Source organism: Salmo salar, chromosome ssa01 (genome assembly GCF_905237065.1).
Source record: "Salmo salar chromosome ssa01, Ssal_v3.1, whole genome shotgun sequence".
Lineage (NCBI taxonomy): Eukaryota > Metazoa > Chordata > Actinopteri > Salmoniformes > Salmonidae > Salmo > Salmo salar.
This window is the reverse complement of record NC_059442.1, coordinates 49,230,908-49,251,010: the sequence shown is the minus strand read 5'-3', so window position 1 is coordinate 49,251,010 and position 20,103 is coordinate 49,230,908. Positions and strand designations below refer to the sequence as shown.

At 43.9% G+C, this 20,103-nt stretch overlaps 1 protein-coding gene across 1 annotated transcript; it reads right to left on the bottom strand.

Moving 5' to 3' along the window:
* Positions 1-635: 635 nt before the first annotated feature.
* LOC106605245 (dorsal root ganglia homeobox protein) lies at positions 636-10,461 on the bottom strand. The gene is made up of 6 exons (XM_045694644.1): positions 10,422-10,461; positions 9,604-9,707; positions 9,076-9,177; positions 6,213-6,388; positions 5,585-5,697; positions 636-2,082 (listed from the first exon to the last, which is right to left on the bottom strand). The coding sequence occupies exons 1-6, from the start codon at positions 10,459-10,461 to the stop codon at positions 1,676-1,678; spliced, it is 942 nt and encodes a 313-aa protein (XP_045550600.1). The 3' UTR covers positions 636-1,675.
* Positions 10,462-20,103: the final 9,642 nt, after the last annotated feature.

The window sequence follows — 20,103 nt, the reverse complement described above, 5'->3', positions numbered from 1 at the left end:
AATAGAGAGAGGGATAGAAAGGGAGATACAGAATGAGAGGAGAGAGAGGAATAGAGAGAGAGAATAAAAGTGTGAGTGCTCCATCCTGGCCTTCTGACATTATCTCCCTCCTCCATGTTACCAGGGTGTCTCCCTCATTATTAATTATTAACCCAGTACTTTGTGGTAATACACAACTCACCATCAATTATTAATGCTATTTTGTGTGTAGTTTGCTTAATTGTGTTATTGACTAACAAAAGTGATTTCCTGAAAAGGACGCAAATTGAATCAGACTAAGTTCTGGTCTCTGTGTGCTCTCTCTCGCTACGGTTAATATTCTCAATCTGATCTGGGGAAAAAAATAAAATAAATAAATAAAATGATTAGTAAATTAATTAATCAACAATTGCTGATGAACCATGAAGGAGGCTCTGGGTGTTTAAAAAAGTGTTTTGTAAATATACATTTAGGCATTAATAATTAGCATGTATCATGTTCAATGGGTTATTGAAACCTGGCGATGCATCTCATGAGAGAGAGAGAGAGAGAGAGCGAGAGAGAGGGGGAGGCATGTGAGAGAGAGGGAGAGGTGGAGAAGGCTAGAGAGAGGCAGTAAGAGACAGAGAGTGAGAGAGGGAGAGAGAGAGAGAGAGAAAAGAAAAGCAGTGAGTGGCGTTGGCGTTCCTAAAAGTAAATAAATAATAAGAACAATGATCGCTCTCGTCTCTCTAGCTTTAAGGGAAGCTGATGAATAATGGATAGGAGCAGATGGCTGTGGCGGGAGGCAACAGAAGACAATACATCTTTAATTGTTTTAGACAACAGGACTAAAGTGATCTGGGTTCGGCTAACGCTAGTAACACCACAGAAGTGCTAACAGACTGAATAAATATTAGCAACAGCCCTGATATCAACACAACTGTTGTATCATATCTATTAGCCAAGGGACAGCGAAGCAACATCAGCTTCAACTGATGTGAAATGTATATGTTGATTCATGTGCACTGTCCCTGTCAGTTAAACAAGATAAATAAATAATTAGTTGGAGTTCTCTCTGGTCACTAGCCTGAAAACCTGAACAATAATGACAATAGCTCCAGTGAAAACAATGGAATCGTCAATATTTCACATTGTGTTTTACATGTGGTCATAAGAATACAAACACAACATGTTACATTGTCTGGTGACGTTCTGTAACACAATACTCTAATAATACACAAGGAAGAGTGTGTAGCCAAGATGAGAGAGAAAGAGAAATGCCTCAGATTCACATCAGCCAGGTTCTCTGTTCACACACGCATACACACAAGCACACACACACAAACACACGCAAACACACACACAATGTATTCAAGTTATCCCTTACAAAGAGCCCATATAGAGTCCATTATAATGGTTCAGCAACAGCCCCACGGCATTCAGCAATATTCACCCACCAGAAATAAATCACAATCAAATAAATATCTTGATAGTTAAATCCATATAGTATGATATCTGGGTACCCACTCCTCACCCTGTTCCAGTAGAAATAGGTCCATAGTTGTGCTTTAGGAGGAGTAGGGAGAGGGAAAGTGGTCATAACAACAGGCACAGTCACACTACAGGAGTTATAGTCCCAGTCCGTCAGTCTGTCTGTACATCCTCACTGTCCGTACGTCTGTTTCCTCTGGGCAGCGAACACAGACACACACACTCACTTTTTCTCCAGTGGTTCCTTGGGGCAGAGGGGGTGCATGTCAGACCCGCTACCCTGAGTTGGTGCCTTGGAGCCTGGGCTGAGAGTAAGTCCGCCCCCTGCTCCTCTCCGCACGGCTCCAGAAACACACGACACTGATCCAGATATGACTCCCAGGGCAGGTTCCATCCTGGGCCTTTTCAACCCATCCCCGGACACACCGACCCTGGACAGGCCTCCTACTCCAGCGCCATGCCCATGGCCATTCCCCAGCAGGTTTGCTGACTGCAGGACGGCCTCAGAGTGCTCACGGGCCTTCATCCGCAGGGCTGCCACGCTGGCTGTACGGTTGCCCTGACAACCGTAGGGGGGCAAGAAGGACAGGCCCATGGGGTCAGGAACACAGCAAGAGCAAAGACCACCTCCTGGTTACACACACACACACACACACACACACACACACACACACACACACACACACACACACACACACACACAATAAATAAATAAACACAAAGGTCAGGGTCAGGAAATTGTTTTAGGGTTTCTTACAAATACAGTAGGGTATGTCTATCATTGCCACCACCATCATCATCATCACCATCACTTGCCTACTCCTCTCCTCTTACCATTAGTTGTGTTAACTGTTAAGGTTACTACAAGCTTCTCTCCGTCAATCTGGGGGAAAAAAGTATTTGATCCCCTGCTGATTTTGTACGTTTGCCCACTGACAAAGAAATGATCAGTCTATAATTTTAATGGTAGGTTTATTTGAACAGTGAGAGACAGAATAACAACAAAAAAATCCAGAAAAACACATGTCAAAAATGTTATTAAATGATTTACATTTTAATGGGGGAAATAAGTATTTGACCCCTCTGCAAAACATGACTTAGTACTTGGTGGCAAAACCCTTGTTGGCAATCACAGAGGTCAGACGTTTCTTGTAGTTGGCCACCAGGTTTGCACACATCTCAGGAGGGATTTTGTCCCACTCCTCTTTGCAGTTCTTCTCCAAGTCATTAAGGTTTCGAGGCTGACGTTTGGCAACTCGAACCTTCAGCTCCCTCCACAGATTTTCGATGGGATAAAGGTCTGGAGACTGGCTAGGCCACTCCAGGACCTTAATGTGCTTCTTCTTGAGCCACTCCTTTGTTGCCTTGGCCGTGTGTTTTGGTTCATTGTCATGCTGGAATACCCATCCACGACCCATTTTCAATGCCCTGGCTGAGGGAAGGATGTTCTCACCCAAGATTTGACGGTACATGACGGTACACGGGGGTCCATCGTCCCTTTGATGCGGTGAAGTTGTCCTGTCCCCTTAGCAGAAAAACACCCCCAAACCATAATGTTTCCAACTCCATGTTTGACGGTGGATATGGTGTTCTTGGGGTCATAGGCAGCATTCCTCCTCCTCCAAACACGGCGAGTTGAGTTGATGCCAAAGAGCTCCATTTTGGTCTCATCTGACCACAACACTTTCACCAGTTGTCCTCTGAATCATTCAGATGTTCATTGGCAAACTTCAGACAGGCATGTATATATATTCTTGAGCAGGGGGACCTTGCGGGTGCTGCAGGATTTCAGTCCTTCACGGCGTAGTGTGTTACCTATTGTTTGCTTGGTGACTATGGTCCCAGCTGCCTTGAAATTATTGACAAGATCCTCCCATGTAGTTCTGGGCTGATTCCTCACCGTTATCATGATCATTGCAACCCCATGAGGTGAGATCTTGCATGGAGCCCCAGGCCGAGGGATATTGACAGTTCTTTTGTGTTTCTTCCATTTGCGAATAATCGCACCAAATGTTGTCACCTTCTCACCAAGCTTCTTGGCGATGGTCTTGTAGCCCATTCCAGCCTTGTGTAGGTCTACAATCTTGTCCCTGACATCCTTGGAGAGCTCTTTGGTCTTGGCCATGGTGGAGAGTTTGTAATCTGATTGATTGATTGCTTCTGTGGACAGGTGTCTTTTTTACAGGTAACAAGCTGTGGTTAGGAGCACTCCCTTTAAGAGTGTGCTCCTAATGTATAAAAGACACCTGGGAGCCAGAAATCTTTCTGATTGAGAGGGGGTCAAATACTTATTTCCCTCATTAAAATGCAAATCAATTTATAAAATTTTTGACATGCGTTTTTCTGGATATTTTTGTTGCTATTCTGTCTCTTACTGTTCAAATAAACCTACCATTAAAATTATAGACTGATCCTATCTTTATCAGTGGGAAACGTACAAAATCAGCAGGGGATCAAATACTTTTTCCCCCCACTGTATACACTATACATACAAAAATGTGGACACCCCTTCAGATTGGTGGATTCAGCTATTTCAACCACACCCGTTGCTGACAGGTGTATAAAATCTAGCACACAGCCATGTAATCTCCATAGACAAACATTGGCAGGAGAATGGTCTTACTTAATAGCTCAGTGACTTTCAACGTGGCATTGTCATAGGATACCACCTTTCCAACAAGTCAGTGCGTCAAATTTCTGCCTAGCTAGAACTGCGCCGGTCAACTGTAAGTGCTGTTATTCTGAAGCAGAAACGTCTAGGAGCAACAATGGCTCAGGCGCGAAGTGGTAGGCCACACAAGCTCAGAGAACGGGACCGCCGAGTGCTGAAGCGCATAACGCGTAAAAATCGCCTGTCCTCAGTTGCAACACTCACTACCGTGTTCCAAACTGCCTCTGGAAGCAATGTCAGCACAATAACTGTTCGTCGGGAGCTTCATGAAATGGGTTTCTATGGCCGAGCAGCCTCACACAACCCCAAGATCACCATGCGCAATGACAAGCGTCAGCTTGATTGGTGTAAAGCTCGCCGCCATTGGACTCACGCTTCACCATCTGGCAGTCCGACGGATGAATCTGGGTTTGGTGGATGCCAGGATAACGCTACCTGCCAAATGCATAGTGCCAACTGTAAAGTTTGGTGGAGGAGGAATAATGGTCTGGAGCTGTTTTTCATGGTTCGGGCTAGGCCCCTTAGTTCTGGTAAAGGGAAATCTTAACGCTTCATCATACAATGACATTCTAGATGATTCTGTACTTCCAACTTCGTGGTCACAGTTTTGGGAAGGCCCTTTCCTGTTCCAGCATGACAATTCCCCCGTGCACAAAGCGAAGACCATACAGCAATGGTTTGTCAAGATTGATGTGGAAGAATTTGACTGGGCTGCACAGAGCCCTGACCTCAACACCATCAAACACCTTTGGGATGAATTGGAACTCTGACTGTGAGCCAGGCCTGATCGCCCAACATCAGTGCCCGACCTCACTAATGCTCTTGTGGCTGAATGGAAGCAAGTCCCTACAGCAATGTTCCAGCATCTAGTGAAAGCCTTCCCAGAAGAATGGAGGCTGTTATAGCAGCAAAGGGGGGACCAACTCCATATTAATGCCCATGATATTGGAATGAGATGTTCAACGAGCAGGTGTCCACATACCTTTGGTCATATATTGTATATTATATTGACGGTTTAGCGTAAAACATTATCCCAGTTTGATATGCTGCTTGTGTATTCATTCCAGTATCGGCTCAAAATAGAGCGTCATCATGTTTAGTTCACAGAGAAAAAAACACGTCTAGCTAGTTTCACAATAGCCTGGAATGACCAGTTATTACTTCTAAACAAAATAGCTGTGGATTCTTGTTGTTTGGTTTACTGTTTGAACAGTTGCTGAGATTACATTTGGTTATCAATGCAAAATACACTACTTTGATGAATAGCCTATATAGCCTATAGATCAGATCAAGGAATCAAGTGACAACACTGCACCCACAGCTGCGGAAGGAATGATATGGCACATCTCAAATTTCAGGTAGTACAAAAGTATGTTGAATGCCGCAGCATATATAAAAGCCACCCCTTTTGTGATGAAAAACAACATTGCAACACTGCGCCACGTTGTGAATCTTGCGTACCCTTCATTGTGGCAACATGCGACAGAGCCTGGGCATAGGTGGCTGAGTTCAGGAGGGTCCCTGGTAGACAGGATGGAAAGAACGGCCCACCAGGACCTACGGCTCGGTTTATACTGGGGGGAGAGAGAGGATTGAGGTTAGTTTAAAATGACTCAGAGCAGAGATAAGAGATTATGGTTATCCTGCAACTGAAGGAAAGTGAAGAGGAGTGAGGAGGAGAGAGGAGGGGAAGATGAGTGGGTTACTATTTGTGGTGAATTAATCACGTGTGGAAGGTCCGATGTAAACAACAAGCAAATAAATGTGATCTGCAATTTCAGCACCACGGACAGCTGCACACTCAGACACCTGTGATCTGTTGTTCAGCATCAAGTAACAGTGGACAGCTGCCATGAGGTACAGCTGCAACATTACTGGCCACAGGGAGAGCGAGATTTCAGCACCATGGACAGTGGCAAGATCAGAATCCCCAAATTCAGGCATTCAATACCCCATGACAGTGTACAGTGTCAAGGTCACCGACCACTGGTAAAAACTTGTAATGGGAGAAGAGGCCTAACTCTGAAGGGGAACACTCCCCAGAAACTCATCTCTGTCCCCATCTGTGTCCCCATCCCTGTTCTCTCACCTCTGCTGCATCTCCAGAGGTTCCTTCTGTTTCCTGCTCTGGTCCACAGGAGACTGGGAGTTCAGACTCCTGGACGGAGGAGTGCCTCCCTCGTTAATCTGCTCCTTACCTCCGTCGGGGTCTGAATTTCCTCTCTGCGTCTTCCTCCACTTGGCCCTACGATTCTGGAACCACACCTAGACAGGAGGAGAGGAGTAAAAAATGAAATGTTGCTCTCTCCTTTGTGCAATTTAAAGTAGTCTAATGAATACCTGCTTTTGTATGTTGACGTGTTGTTTAGTCTCATCGAGATAAAATCTATTTTCAAAAGAGACACTGACCAACATCTTTATATTTATGCACCCAGGAGTGGAAGGTATGATACAGTCGGTCAGAAAATTGACAGATTTCATGAATCATGTCTCTGCACCGAAATATGGTGATTTAACTATCTTATTATCCAATGTATAAAAAAATGAATGTCATTTTTGGTTCATGATAATATAAAGGTATAGAAGTCCCTGTGTTTGTGTGCATGTGTGTGCATGTGTGTGTGTGTGTGTGTTGGACTAAAGCTCTCTGCCTGAATGACTTTGCACTGCAACTTCTCCCAAACTTCTCCCACCCATAGTCTCTAGCCCGCTACATACTGCCAACTACTATATCCTAATTGAATGAAGGTCATTTCCTATAACAACATTTAATTGAGCAATTTTTCATTATCATATTTTAATGACTTCCCAATAACAGTCGGGCGCCTGAGTGAGAGAACTGTGATTAAGTCATTTATTCCCCTATTTAGTGATTGTTTGACAACATCAGATTTGATTAAGACTGCGCTCGCGCACGCATTAATCATGATGTGTGTGAATGGAATGGGTTGGACGGGAGTGCGAATCAGAATGACTGCATGCAACCTGCACGCGGGACAGAACAGTCACTATTGTGTGACGAGCCGAGGTACAATGATGTCAGCATCCAAACAAAACGAATCGCATTCAGTCGATATAAAAGAAAAGGACAACAGTTTGGTTTAGTGACAGGACAACAATATGGCGGCTTGCTGTCATTGTGAGACTACTATCTCACCCCTGCACCTTACAGCACCTTACAGCTAAGAGTCGTGATCCCGTCCCTCTGAATGGCCGGTAATTGCTACATTAATCTCCATTTGGCTGCTGCTTTAAGGAGGGGGGAAATCCATTGACATGCACATAAAGACAAGCCATCCAACACTACAACAGAAAGGACATTTATTTTCTAATAATAATGTCCCTGTATGCTGCATCCGATTCATGTTCAGATTTAATAATAAGAATGCTGTAATCGGATTAGAACAGAATAATTTGTTTACAATCCCTAATTTACAGCTCGGGATTCTATTATGCAGCGCGCTGTCGGCTTTAAGCGATAGTAAGATGACCCAGGGGAAGCAAAGCCTAACTATTATATTTCCTACAATTAGATCTGCGCTCACAACAAACCCCAAAAGCAAATCAGGAATGCATGGAATTACATACAGGACACACTGAATTCAATTACAACTGAACAAGTTTATAACCACGCATATGTGGAGGGCAGGGGCAGAATATAAATGGACAAATTTTTAAATAATGTTAAGGTGTGTTTGTGTATGTGTGTGTGTGGGTGCGAGCGTGCACATCCTAAATGCTGTCTTAACATTTTTATCTACTGCTGTCTTTAAAAGCATCCCTGATGCTTCTTTTTTTCCGAGACATGGAAATGGACACGCATGGATGATGTCTTTTTTGTTAGCCTTTGAGATGTCGACAAATTAGTGAAGAACATTATCGCTGGTTAATTATGAATGACCGATTAATCAACTTAATCTAATATTCACCATTATGTTGATGTTATTAAAACGTCTTAAATGTAACTTAATGTAATCGAAAATGTAATCTACTTAATCACCAAAAGTAATAATTTCTCATGAGAGGGCCATAAACAATAACTGGTAATGATGCATACTCCAAGAAAGGTTAAAATCTCACCTTTCTGGTAAAAAATATTTATACATTGCCAGTGTGTAGTCACTTTTGAGGACACAAGCTCAAGTACACAGTACATATTTGATAAAAATATGAAAATATGAAATATTTTATATGATGTATTTCCTATTCAACAAAACTGTACGAATAAGACTTCAAATTACTTATTTCTGTTCTAAATATAATATAATACATTTCTAAAATGATTAACTATGAGATTTCACCTTCCATAAAACAGTAAAATACATATTTGTATATTTAGTGTTAGAGAAAATGTCCATATTTTCTAAAGGTCTCTCTTGATCAAAACATCTGCCCCCATAGCTGTGAACATCTCACAGAGCTCTAGCTTGGCTTCCTGAACTCGGTAGGAACTCACCTTTCAGCTCATATTAATCTTGTCCATCTATGACAAACAGAATGTGTATTTTGTTTAAAATCGATGTATTATTTTAGATTACTGGCTATAAATCGATCTCTGAATGAGCTACAGCAACGGAATCAGTCTCTTCCACTGCATTATGATGAAAGGTTTAGAGGCATATGTGTTGATAGGGCTGTGACATAGGGTTCAGCCTGGAGTTGATGGACAGTTGGAAAAGCGAATTAAATGGTAGAAGGAACATCTCAGCTTCAAGTGGTGTCAGATTTCACATCCTGCTATACACCATATATATGTGTCTGTGAGAATCAGGGCTACTGCTCTATGCAAGCCATTCCAATCTATGGTGTCCACAGATTGCTTTATAAGTGAAAATGCCGGTCGGAACTGGTACCAGAACCATGCAGGTCCCCAAAACAGGGGACTTTAGATCGAAGTGGATAAATTATTAAAGTGCATCAAGAGAATGACAGTGCCTTGTGTGTGTGCTCACCTGGACACGCGCCTCAGTCAGGTTGATCTTCATGGCCAGTTCCTCACGTGTGAAAACATCGGGGTAGTGAGTCTGCGTGAACACAGCCTCCAAAGCCTCCAACTGAGAAAGGGGAAAATATAATATGCTGTTTTAAAGTTATGCTAGTTTATTATTCATATTCATAATACAACACACAATTGTATATTTTGGTGTGATGGTTTTTGAACGAAATCTACAAAATCTACAAAATGTCTGTTTTGGTAAGTAGTCTAGGCTACTTTTAGAGGCGAAAGATGACTAGCCGAACTAGGCAACAAAATGATATTAACTAAAATAACTGCAAGCAATAAGGAAGTGATACATTTTATTTTTCTGGTGGAAATAATGTTAAGCATCATCATAATAATCATTAATCGTAAAATTAAATGTGTGTAGCCTAGCTAGCTTGACACATGTTTTTGTTCACACTGGATTCAGTTCATTATAACCATGTAGTCTACAGAGTTACATTTCTAAGCAGTCCAGAGTTTTATAATTGGTTGCTACCTGTTGCAGCGTAAATGTTGTTCTATTTCTACGCTGTTTTCTCCGCAGAAAGCCGTCATCAAAATCACCTGCTGACGAATGGTTGGGAAACCCGTTGGTGTTCACTGGAAACATAACAACATCATCTAAGAAATGTTCCAATAAAAATACTTGTCGGTATAAATAAATGTACTATACTTTCATTTGTTTGCACTTAAAACCCGACATGCAAACACTTTGCAACTTATTTTTACAACAAACCTAAATAAACAAAATACTAATTAAGCAGTTGTTTATTTTTAGGATGTGAGTTAATAGGATGGCCCATTGAAACGAACTATGATCTAGTGTATTCATGTTATTAGAGCCATGAAAACATTGATGCCCGGTCAAGACACCAAAACATATGTGGCTGCAGACGGGACAACACACCTGCCTCAGCCCCGGGGCTATACACACACACACAAACACACACACACACACACACACACACACACACACACACACACACACACACACACACACACACACACACACTTTATTTACCACAATGAAATTGTGAAACAAATTAAAAAGTGATACAAATATGTTATTCAGATGATTGCAGAGTCATACAACTTAAACCACTCTTCTTGCAGCCTATTCAGGGGTAGCATTCGGCTACAGATATTTGAACTTGATTGCAAAGATAGAGAAGTTATAGACTGAAGTATTTATAAGGCTGCTTTTCCCAGATAAAACCACTGTCAACACGTTCTAGCCTATCTATGGCGACTCAGCCAAAAGTTGCTGCATTTTAGGCTACAGTTTAGCCTACTTACGTGTATTAGTCCGACAACATTCTCCATCCAGCTGAGGGGGACAGTGGAAGTAAAACATTATGGTTTTCTAGGTGGCTTCGTTTATCTGTGGATCTGTGTGGACAAAAGCCCGATGTCACAGAGAAATCTGAAAATAAACCAAATCATTTCAGCTGCAGATCAGAGAATAGCGGGTCCAGATGTTTCCAAGTTGTCTGTATGGATATTTGACATCAGTCAAACTGCGTAATCAGTGAAATTATTATAGTGTTGATATTACAAATGACAAAGTAGATCAACTAAAGAAACTCCACAAAACTCCCCGCGCTTCACCCAAATAAACCAACTATAAAGGTAAGTAAACAAACCATGCCATTAGGCTATAAAACATTGGAATAAAACATGACATAACAAGAAAGCCATGTGCTCACTCCAAAGTTATTTGCTGAGAATAATCCTCATCAATATAGTCCATTAGGATAAGACAGGGCAGCACTCACCAAATGTTTTAAAGAGACAAATCAGAAATAATGCCCAGTTGCCTCGCAATAAAAGTAATATAAATTATTGTAAATGATATACAATAGATGTAGCCTATCTATAATAGAAAATGGTAGGTAGGCCTATCTGATAGATATTCCCGCTGTCTGAGATACCTGCTGAGTATTTGTCTTGTGCTGGTCCAGGGAGCGAGGAGGAGAGGATGCTGAGAGGGCGCGATAAGTTTCGTATTTGTCTCAGGAACCGGCAGTTCCAGTTCCAGTCACAGTCTCTCTCTCTTTTTCTCTCTTTCACTCTCTCTGTCCCACTGTCTCTACAACCTCTCTCACTCTCGCTATTACTCACTCCCCTCTTTCCTCCTCAACATCCCTCTCTGAGTTCATCTTCCTTTTCCTTTTACTCTACCTCTCTCTCTCACTCTCCCTCTCTCTCTCTGGGAGTGCCCAAATGTCTACAGTGTTTTGAGGCTTCAGCTCTTGCTGCCTTTAGAATCTCACGCCTAATTGGTTCTAATCGGATTACCGTGGCTTTGTCTTCTCACTGTGAGTGGGACCATCTCGGTGTGTGTGTGTTTGTTGTGTGTGCGTGCACGTGTCAGGGGCCGACCCGGGTGGGAAACAACTCTCCCAGGTAGCCTATCTGAAAATTAAAATATTTTCCCCCTGCAGATTACTCTGCTGTTATACCAGTGGTTATTCCCTGACTATAAACACACACATACACACAGCCGGCGCACTTCTTTATTTGGTTGCTTCTTTGTTGGGTTTGAGATTGACTGCTCGTTAGGTGGGTTACCGGGTCCACTTTACAAGGGGCTGGCATATCACAACATTTACAACGGCCAGAATTTTGATTTTCTTCACAGCAAGGGGTCCCACGATTTATATAGCTTCCGCAGATAAACATATACCACAGGACCCTTTCAATTAGTTTTAAAGCGCATCTGGGACATCGCGGCGCAGACGCCAGAGTCTCTATGGAGAGGCAAAATGAGGCTCCAAACTGCAGCTGAAATTTGGAAGAGGAGGGTAGGATTGGATCAACGCACATAAGATGCAGAGAAGCCTGTCTAATGGCGGGTAATTGGGTCTGTAATATCATTACAGTCGGGTAATGGCCAGTTACGGCCCGTGCGTTATTAAGAGCTTCCCTTGTGAACAGCATTTATGATATTAAAGGGGGATATAATGATATTTTGGTTATTAAATGCGTGTAATTAATTTATGCACTGCAGAAAACAAAGTTGTTATTACAACCGCGGTGAGATGCGAGGAGAAAATTGAAATCAAATAACTGTTGATACATTTATTCCAATAGTTGGTTTTTATGTTCTTACACTGACAGGAGTGTGTAACACTTTTAGAATAAATGGTTCTATATTTAAGTGATAATGCCCAAGAAGCCGGTGTTTGGAGGATATATATGGGGCATTATCCCTTTTATACAACTGGTTACCAATATGTTCATATAATGATATGATTGACATCTTTTCATTAAAAACATTATTTTGATGAATTTCTTCATACTATTTCATCCTTCCACAATTTATAGTCCCGAAACAAATCTAAGCTTGCTACCCAAGCCGGCTGGTCATTCGTTCTATTGGTTCGGTTGCCAGAGACGTGACCCAGTCGTTCATTCTTTATGTTTTGTATCTATGGACGTGACCCAGTCGTTCATTCTAAATGTTCCATTGCCATACTGGCTGGCAAGATTTTTATCCCTTGCTTGCTAGCTAGCCAACTACGGTTAATTTACAGTCACGTCAAACAGTGCAGAAAGAATAACAAAAGTAGATGCATTTGTTTAAGCTTTTTTCAGTGACATTTATTTGGATACATCCATAACAATGAGCTAATAAGGCATGATTTCTCCTGGCAGAGAAAATGTGCTCTCTTGTTAGGACACTGTTGTTCAGAGGAGCTAGCCAACAATGTTGCAAATGTTGGAGAGACAGACAGTAAGGAGAGACATACAGTTTATACAAATCTCTGCTGTTGAAAACTAAATGTTAGTTAAAAAAAATTGTGAGATAATGTCTAGATGGTTTTTATAGTGGAGATCAAGTTTATAACTGATGGGTTGATGAGACAGTGCAGTCAGATGGAACAGGGAAAATAAGCATTTTAACGTCATAGATTTACAGTGAGGGAAAAAAGTATTTGATCGCCTGCTGATTTTGTACGTTTGCCCACTGACAAAGAAATGATCAGTCTATAATTTTAATGGTAGGTTTATTTGAACAGTGAGAGACAGAATAACAAAAAACAAATCCTGAAAAACACATGTCAAAAAATGTATAAATTGATTTGCATTTTAATGAGGGAAATAAGTATTTGGCCCCCTCTCAATCAGAAAGATTTCTGGCTCCCAGGTGTCTTTTATACAGGTAGCGAGCTGAGATTAGGAGCACACTCTTAAAGGGAGTGCTCCTAATCTCAGTTTGTTACCAGTATAAAAGACACCTGTCCACAGAAGCAATCAATTAATCAGATTCCAAACTCTCCACCATGGCCAAGACCAAAGAGCTCTCCAAGGATGTCAGGGACAAGATTGTAGACCTACACAAGGCTGGAATGGGCTACAAGACCATCGCCAAGCAGCTTGGTGAGAAGGTGACAAAAGTTGGTGCGATTATTTGCAAATGGAAGAAACACAAAAGAACTGTCAAACTCCCTCGGCCTGGGGCTCCATGCAAGATCTCACCTCGTGGAGTTGCAATGATCATGAGAATGGTGAGGAATCAGCCCAGAACTACATGGGAAAATATTGTCATTGATCTCAAGGCAGCTGGGACCATAGTCACCAAGAAAACAATTGGTAACACACTACGCCGTGAAGGCCTGAAATCCTGCAGCGCCCGCAAGGTCCCCCTGCTCAAGAAAGCATATATACATGCCTGTCTGAAGTTTGCCAATGAACATCTGAATGATTCAGAGGACAACTGGCTGAAAGTGTCGTGGTCAGATGAGACCAAAATGGAGCTCTTTGGCATCAACTCAACTCGCCTTGTTTGGAGGAGGAGGAATGACCCCAAGAACACCGTCCCCACCGTCAAACATGGAGGTGGAAACATTATGCTTTGGTGGTGTTTTTCTGCTAAGGGGACAGGGCAACTTCACCGCATCAAAGGGACGATGGACAGATGTACCGTAAATCTTGGGTAAATCTTGGGTGAGAACTTCCTTCCCTAAGCCAGGGCATTGAAAATGGGTCGTGGATGGGTATTCCAGAATGACAATGACCCAAAACACACGGCCAAAGCAACAAAGGAGTGGCTGAAGAAGAAGCACATTAAGGTCCTGGAGTGGCCTAGCCAGTCTCCAGACCTTAATCCCATAGAAAATCTGTGGAGGGAGCTGAAGGTTCGAGTTGCCAAACGTCAGCCTCGAAACCTTAATGACTTGGAGAAGATCTGTAAAGAGGAGTGGGACAAAATCCCTCCTGAGATGTGTACAAACCTGGTGGCCAACTACAAGAAACGTCTGATCTCTGTGACTGCCAACAAGGGTTTTGCCACCAAGTACTACGTCATGTTTTACTGAGGGGTCAAATACTTATTTCCATCATTAAAATGTAAATCATTTTATAACATTTTTGACATGCGTTTTTTCTGGATTTTTTTGTTGTTATTCTGTCTCTCACTGTTCAAATAAACCTACCATTAAAATTATAGACTGATCATTTCTTTGTCAGTGGGCAAACGTACAAAATCAGCAGGGGATCAAATACTTTTTTCCCTCACTGTAGCTGGTGGTAACTTGTGGAATAGACACCGGCTGGAATGGCTTTGAACGAATTCAGGATTAGACCCAGCCGTTGTATAAAGAACGCCAAAGAACCCTTTTGTGTGTGTGCGTGTGTGCGTCAGTAAGGACACTCTTTATCAAATGAAGTCTGTCCGTGTAAAAGCTACAGCTCTCTGTCACTCCACTGTTACCCACTTAAAGTGAGGAATTGAGATTAAGGATGAGCCCCTGTGACCTGCTACTGCTCTGTGTGTAGTAGAAAGAGGCTGAACTGATATCAAAGAAAAGCTACTATAAATCAAAATGTTCTACAAAGTATAAGTATGTGGTTGGGACTTTAACATTAGAAAATTGGGTTCTCACTACAATTAGAAAAATTAAATACAGTACACATGATTACACTTGAGAGATTTATTCCATCATTATGACATGCACAGTCAACTTATTGAGTGTATAAAAGTTGCCATGTAGCTACACATTTCTATCTACACTAACTGACAGGTACAGAGGTAGATCAGGTTTGATTTAAGTCAGATATTACGAAGTAGGAATATTTCTTCACAATCTTACCCTTGGCTTTAGAAAATTAAGTTGTTCAACAACCTTAAAAAACAAACAGGAAAAATGTTGTAGATCGGAGAGCTGGTACATTAGTATACGAGAGCATTTCAATTTACCACCCTATTGATACTCCAAGAAAAAGATGATCCAACAAAATTAATTCACTAATTAACTTTTTTTTCAATATTATTGTTCCAATAGCAGCACAAATATTATTTTTAGAACATTGCCAAATCCAACCTCAACATGGCAATGGACAGTATGATACCTTAAATATCAATTGTAATACTAATACATATGCTATTTTTCCCCGCAGAGTCAATCTCTGTTACAACTTCAATTACATGTAAAACGGCTGCATTCAAGTACATCCTATAAACAACATAACAAACAAATAAACAAAACAAAACATAGAAAATGTCTGGAATTCCACCAGTGGACATTAATAGCACCCCACGCCCCCCCAACCCAACTGCTACTACCTTAAGTCAGGTCCCCCCTCTCCTCTCTTCCCTCTCTGTAATTTCTCTTGCTTCTTTCCTCCCAATCAGTCGAAGGTTTGTTTGAGCCTCAAGTTCCTCTCCTGCTCCATCAACCCACATGCCTCCTCCTCTGCCTCACCCTCTTTACAATCTTTTTTCGTCTCTTCCTCACAGGTATCAGTAATCAGATTTGAGTCTCCTCTCCCCTCCTCCACCTTCCCCTCCTCCACCTTCCCCCCCCTCCCCTCTTCCCATTATTTGAGTCGCCACGTCCCCTCCTGTCCCTCTGTCCTGTGGAAGTGACAGATGTTCCTCAGTGGTTCTTTGAAGACAGGGGTCTTGGTCTGGGTCAGTCTGGGAGTGAAGTGGACCAGGACCTCCTTGGTGGTGGCCTGTCCATCCACAGCTCCCTGGAACACCACAAAGACAAAGTTCCTCAGCACCAGGAGCTCATCATGTTCCGGGGGGGCAGAATAATGGAGAACGTGGGGAACAGAGAATACTTGAGAATACTTGATTTTCAGTAGTGGACGACCCAGTCTACCTACGGAGGAGGAGGAGGAGCTGTGACTATCGAAAACGACGAGGAGCTGCGTGGCCTGTCTCTCAGATGACTCTACCTCCCTTCTTGGCTTTACCATCTATGCTCCCTTCTCTCAAGATACAGTACTACCTTTCTTAATTGCCTATCAACTAAAGCTGTGGAAGACCATCGCCCAAGAACGGCCAGTTCTCTACATTTTTTTTGTTAAATTGTTTTTTGTTTATTTCGTTTTTAAAGCGACTTTGAAAACTTACAAGAAGTTAAGATTTGAAACGATGAAAGACACTTGTATTTTCATGAATATTTAATATTACAAATTGTTTATGTTGAATTTTGAGCTCTGCAATTTCACCGGATGTTGGCGAGAAGTTAACCATGTAAGCCAGGTGAGAACAAATTCTCATTTACAACTGCGACCTGGCCAAGATAAAGCAAAGCAGTGCATCAAAAAACAACAACACAGAGTTACACGTGGGATAAACCAAAGTACAGTCAATAACATAACAGAAGAGACACGTGATGCCGCGGAGCTGAACAGACGTTGACAAACCGAGCTCTTCAAATGTATCCTATTATTACCTAAATAACAACGTTGAAACAATATTCTAACATCGGCTGATAAATTGTCAAATACTTACCTTCCCAAAGAGCCATGGACCTCCGACCGAGAGGCAAGAAGGACGACCAAAACGTCGTTGAATCCCAAGACAACGATAACGCCACAGCTAGCAAGTTTAGCATTAGCCCTCATATCTCAGACGACAGTTCCAGACTATTGCTCTCGGCAGCCTCGCAAGACATGCTGGCTACTCTCCTCCGGGAAATTCAGGATGGTAACAAAGGTCTTTCTATGAAAATTGACAAGAAATCGGCTGAACTCCATTCTTCCATCGACGACCTGAAATCCTCCATGAATGATCTCCTTCTGAGAACGACTGAGGCCGAGATGCGCATTAGCACAGTTGAGGACACCGTCGCTCGACATGACCAGGTTCTGATAGAACTGCAGAAGGATAATGCCTACCTCAAAAACAAAGTAGACCAGATGGAGAACCAGAGCAGACGCAGTAATATCCATGTGGTGTGATTGAAAGAGGACAGCGAGGGCCGTGACCCGGTCCGCTTCTTCACTCACTGGATCCCGGATGTCCTAGGCATAATCAACTTCACCAAGCCGCTGGAAATCGAACGCGCCCACAGAACATCAGCGCCGAAACCCCGGCCAGAGGAGCCCCCACGTGCCGTTCTGGTCAGGTTCCTCCGTTTCCAAGACAGAGAGAAGATACTGCAACTCGCAAGAGCCAAAGGGGACATCACCATCGATGGCAAGAGGGTCAGCCTTTTCCCGGATATGAGTGCCGATCTCGCAAGACGTCGCAAGCAGTTCAGACCTGCCGCCAAAGCACTGAAGAAGAAGAACATCACCGGCTACCTCATCCACCCTGCGCGGATGAAAGTTCAGTACAAAGGCCGATGCCATATCTTCAACACACTGGGAGAAGTGTTCACTTTTCTCAAAGAACCGAACCGCGACTGAAAAACGGTCTCTCTGGGGGATAAGATCCAATCTGTTTGTTTTGTCTTATCTGGACTGAACTGCTGATATCGGATCCGTTTACCCCGCTATCCGGTCGCTATAATTGATTTGTACATTTTCAACTAACCGTTTTTCCCCGGGGTGAGTTCTATTACATTTACAGGAGACTATATTTTGGTTTAGTCAATATCCACTTGGCGAAGCAATAAGTGGGTTTAGGCCCGCCGCTTCCCCCCCATTTATGTTTCTCCTCTCCCGAAAAGAGACTCAAGCAGCCCTTACCGTGGGCTGTAGTTATTCAGCCATAAATGTCTATTCACAACGTTTGTTTTCAATTTAGAGAGCTCGCAGGTTTTAGTTTACGCCAAGGTTTAGCTAGTAAGTGTCACAACATCCACAGAAGGGGGCGCCTCTCCTCGGTCGGGCGGCGCTCGGCGGTCGTCGTCGCCGGCCTACTAGCTGCCACCGATCTGTGTTTCAGTGTCTATTAGTTATGTCTGGTTTTTGTTTGCACCTGTTTTGTGTTTTGTCATTAGTGGGGGGGTTATTTAGTCTGTCTGTGTTTAGCTAGGATTTTGTGCGGGATTGTTCGTTGTTACGTGTGGTGTTACTTTTATTATCTAGGCATTAGGGTTGCCGGGCTGCGCCCCGTCTGCCTTTTGAACGGAGCTTCTTTTTGTCCAGTTTTCTGACTGTTATGCTCCCAGCTGTATGTGAAACTTACCCGTGGATTTATTAAATTAAGATTGTTCCAACGGACCTCAGTCTCCTGCGTTTGACTCACTCCTTAAACTGTTCATTCCGCTCGTGACAGAATCCCGCACCACTTATGGAGTCAGCAGGGACAGGAACATTGTCAATGGAGGAACAAGTCGGCCAACATGCCAGTCTCCTCCAGCGACTGGGCACGGCCATGGACCAGGTGCTGACCCGACTGGAGAGCTGGGAGCGAGTCGCTCCATCACCCCCACCAGGACCAATTCATCGCCCTGCGCCCCTACCGAATCCAACCGAACCCAGTACAAGCGGGATACGGATAATGGCTCCCAGGGAGTTCGATGGGACGGCCGCTGGGTGCAAGGGGTTTTTGCTCCAGTTGGACCTGTACCTGGTGACCATCCGGCCCTCTCCCTCTGATGAAGAGAGGGTGAGCGTCCTCGTCTCGTGCCTCACGGGTAGAGCCCTGGAATGGGCCAACGCCATCTGGGAGGGCCCAGACTCAGCAAAGGACAACTACCCAGAGTTCGCTCGCCGCTTCCGGGCGGTATTCGATCATCCCCCGGAGGGCAAGGCGGCGGGCGAGCGATTATTTCATCTGAGGCAGGAGACGAGGAGCGCTCAGGACTTTGCGCTGGAGTTTCGGACTCTAGCCGCCGGATCGGGGTGGAATGAGCGGGCCCTGATTGACCACTACAGGTGTAGTCTACGTGAGGACGTCCGCCGGGAACTGGCTTGCCGAGACCATACCATCACTCTGGACCAGTTGATTGATTTGTCCATCAGGCTGGACAACCTGCTAACTGCCCGGGGACGTTCCGATCGGGGCCTATTCATTCCACCTCCCATCCCTCCTGCTCCAACGCCCATGGAGCTTGGAGGGACCGCTGCTAGGAGGACCGGAGGGGGGGGCCTCTCCTGCACCCACTGTGGCCGTAGAGGACACACTGCGGACCGGTGCTGGAGAGGTTCTCCCGGGAACTCAGAGGGCAGGCAGAGCACTCCATCGACCCCCCAGGTGAGTCCGCACCAGTCTCACCCAGACCCCCCTGTCGACCACGTGTCTCTGTTTTCTTCCCTGGTTTTTCCCCTCACTCCCAGTATAAGGCACTAGTCGATTCAGGCGCAGCTGGGAGTTTCATGGACCGAAGTGTTGCTGATAAGTTAGGGATCCCCCTGGTTAAACTGGACAAACCCTTCCCCGTGCACGCGTTAGATAGTCGACCACTAGGGTCTGGCCAAGTGAGGGAGGAAACAGTAACCACTGGTCATGGTAACGCAGGGGGGTCATGAGGAACGTATCAGCCTGTTCCTTATTGATTCCCCGGCGTTTCTGGTGGTGCTGGGACTTCCATGGCTAGCCTCTCACAATCCTCTGATTTCGTGGGGGCAGAGGGCTCTTAAGGGTTGGTCGAGGGAGTGCTCAGGTAGGTGTATAGGAGTTTCCATCGGTGCAACCACGGTGGAGAGTCCAGACCAAGTCTCCACTGTACACATTCCCTCTGAATATGCCGATTTGGCTATCGCCTTCAGTAAAATGAAGGCGACTCAATTACCACCCCATCGACAAGGGGATTGTGTGATAAACCTCCAGGCTGGCGCGGCCCTTCCTAAAAGTCACATGTATCCT

Excerpts from the sequence above, each read along its gene's own strand:
- LOC106605245 (XM_045694644.1), bottom strand. The coding sequence starts at position 10,461 with ATGTTTTACTTCCACTGTCCCCCTCAGCTGGATGGAGAAT. Across the intron at positions 6,389-9,075 it reads TGACTGAGGCGCGTGTCCAG|GTGTGGTTCCAGAATCGTAG; the intron begins GTGAGCACACAC and ends CCTCCTGTCTAG. Across the intron at positions 2,083-5,584 it reads GCATGTTGCCACAATGAAGG|GAGGTGGTCTTTGCTCTTGC; the intron begins GTACGCAAGATT and ends GTGTGTAACCAG.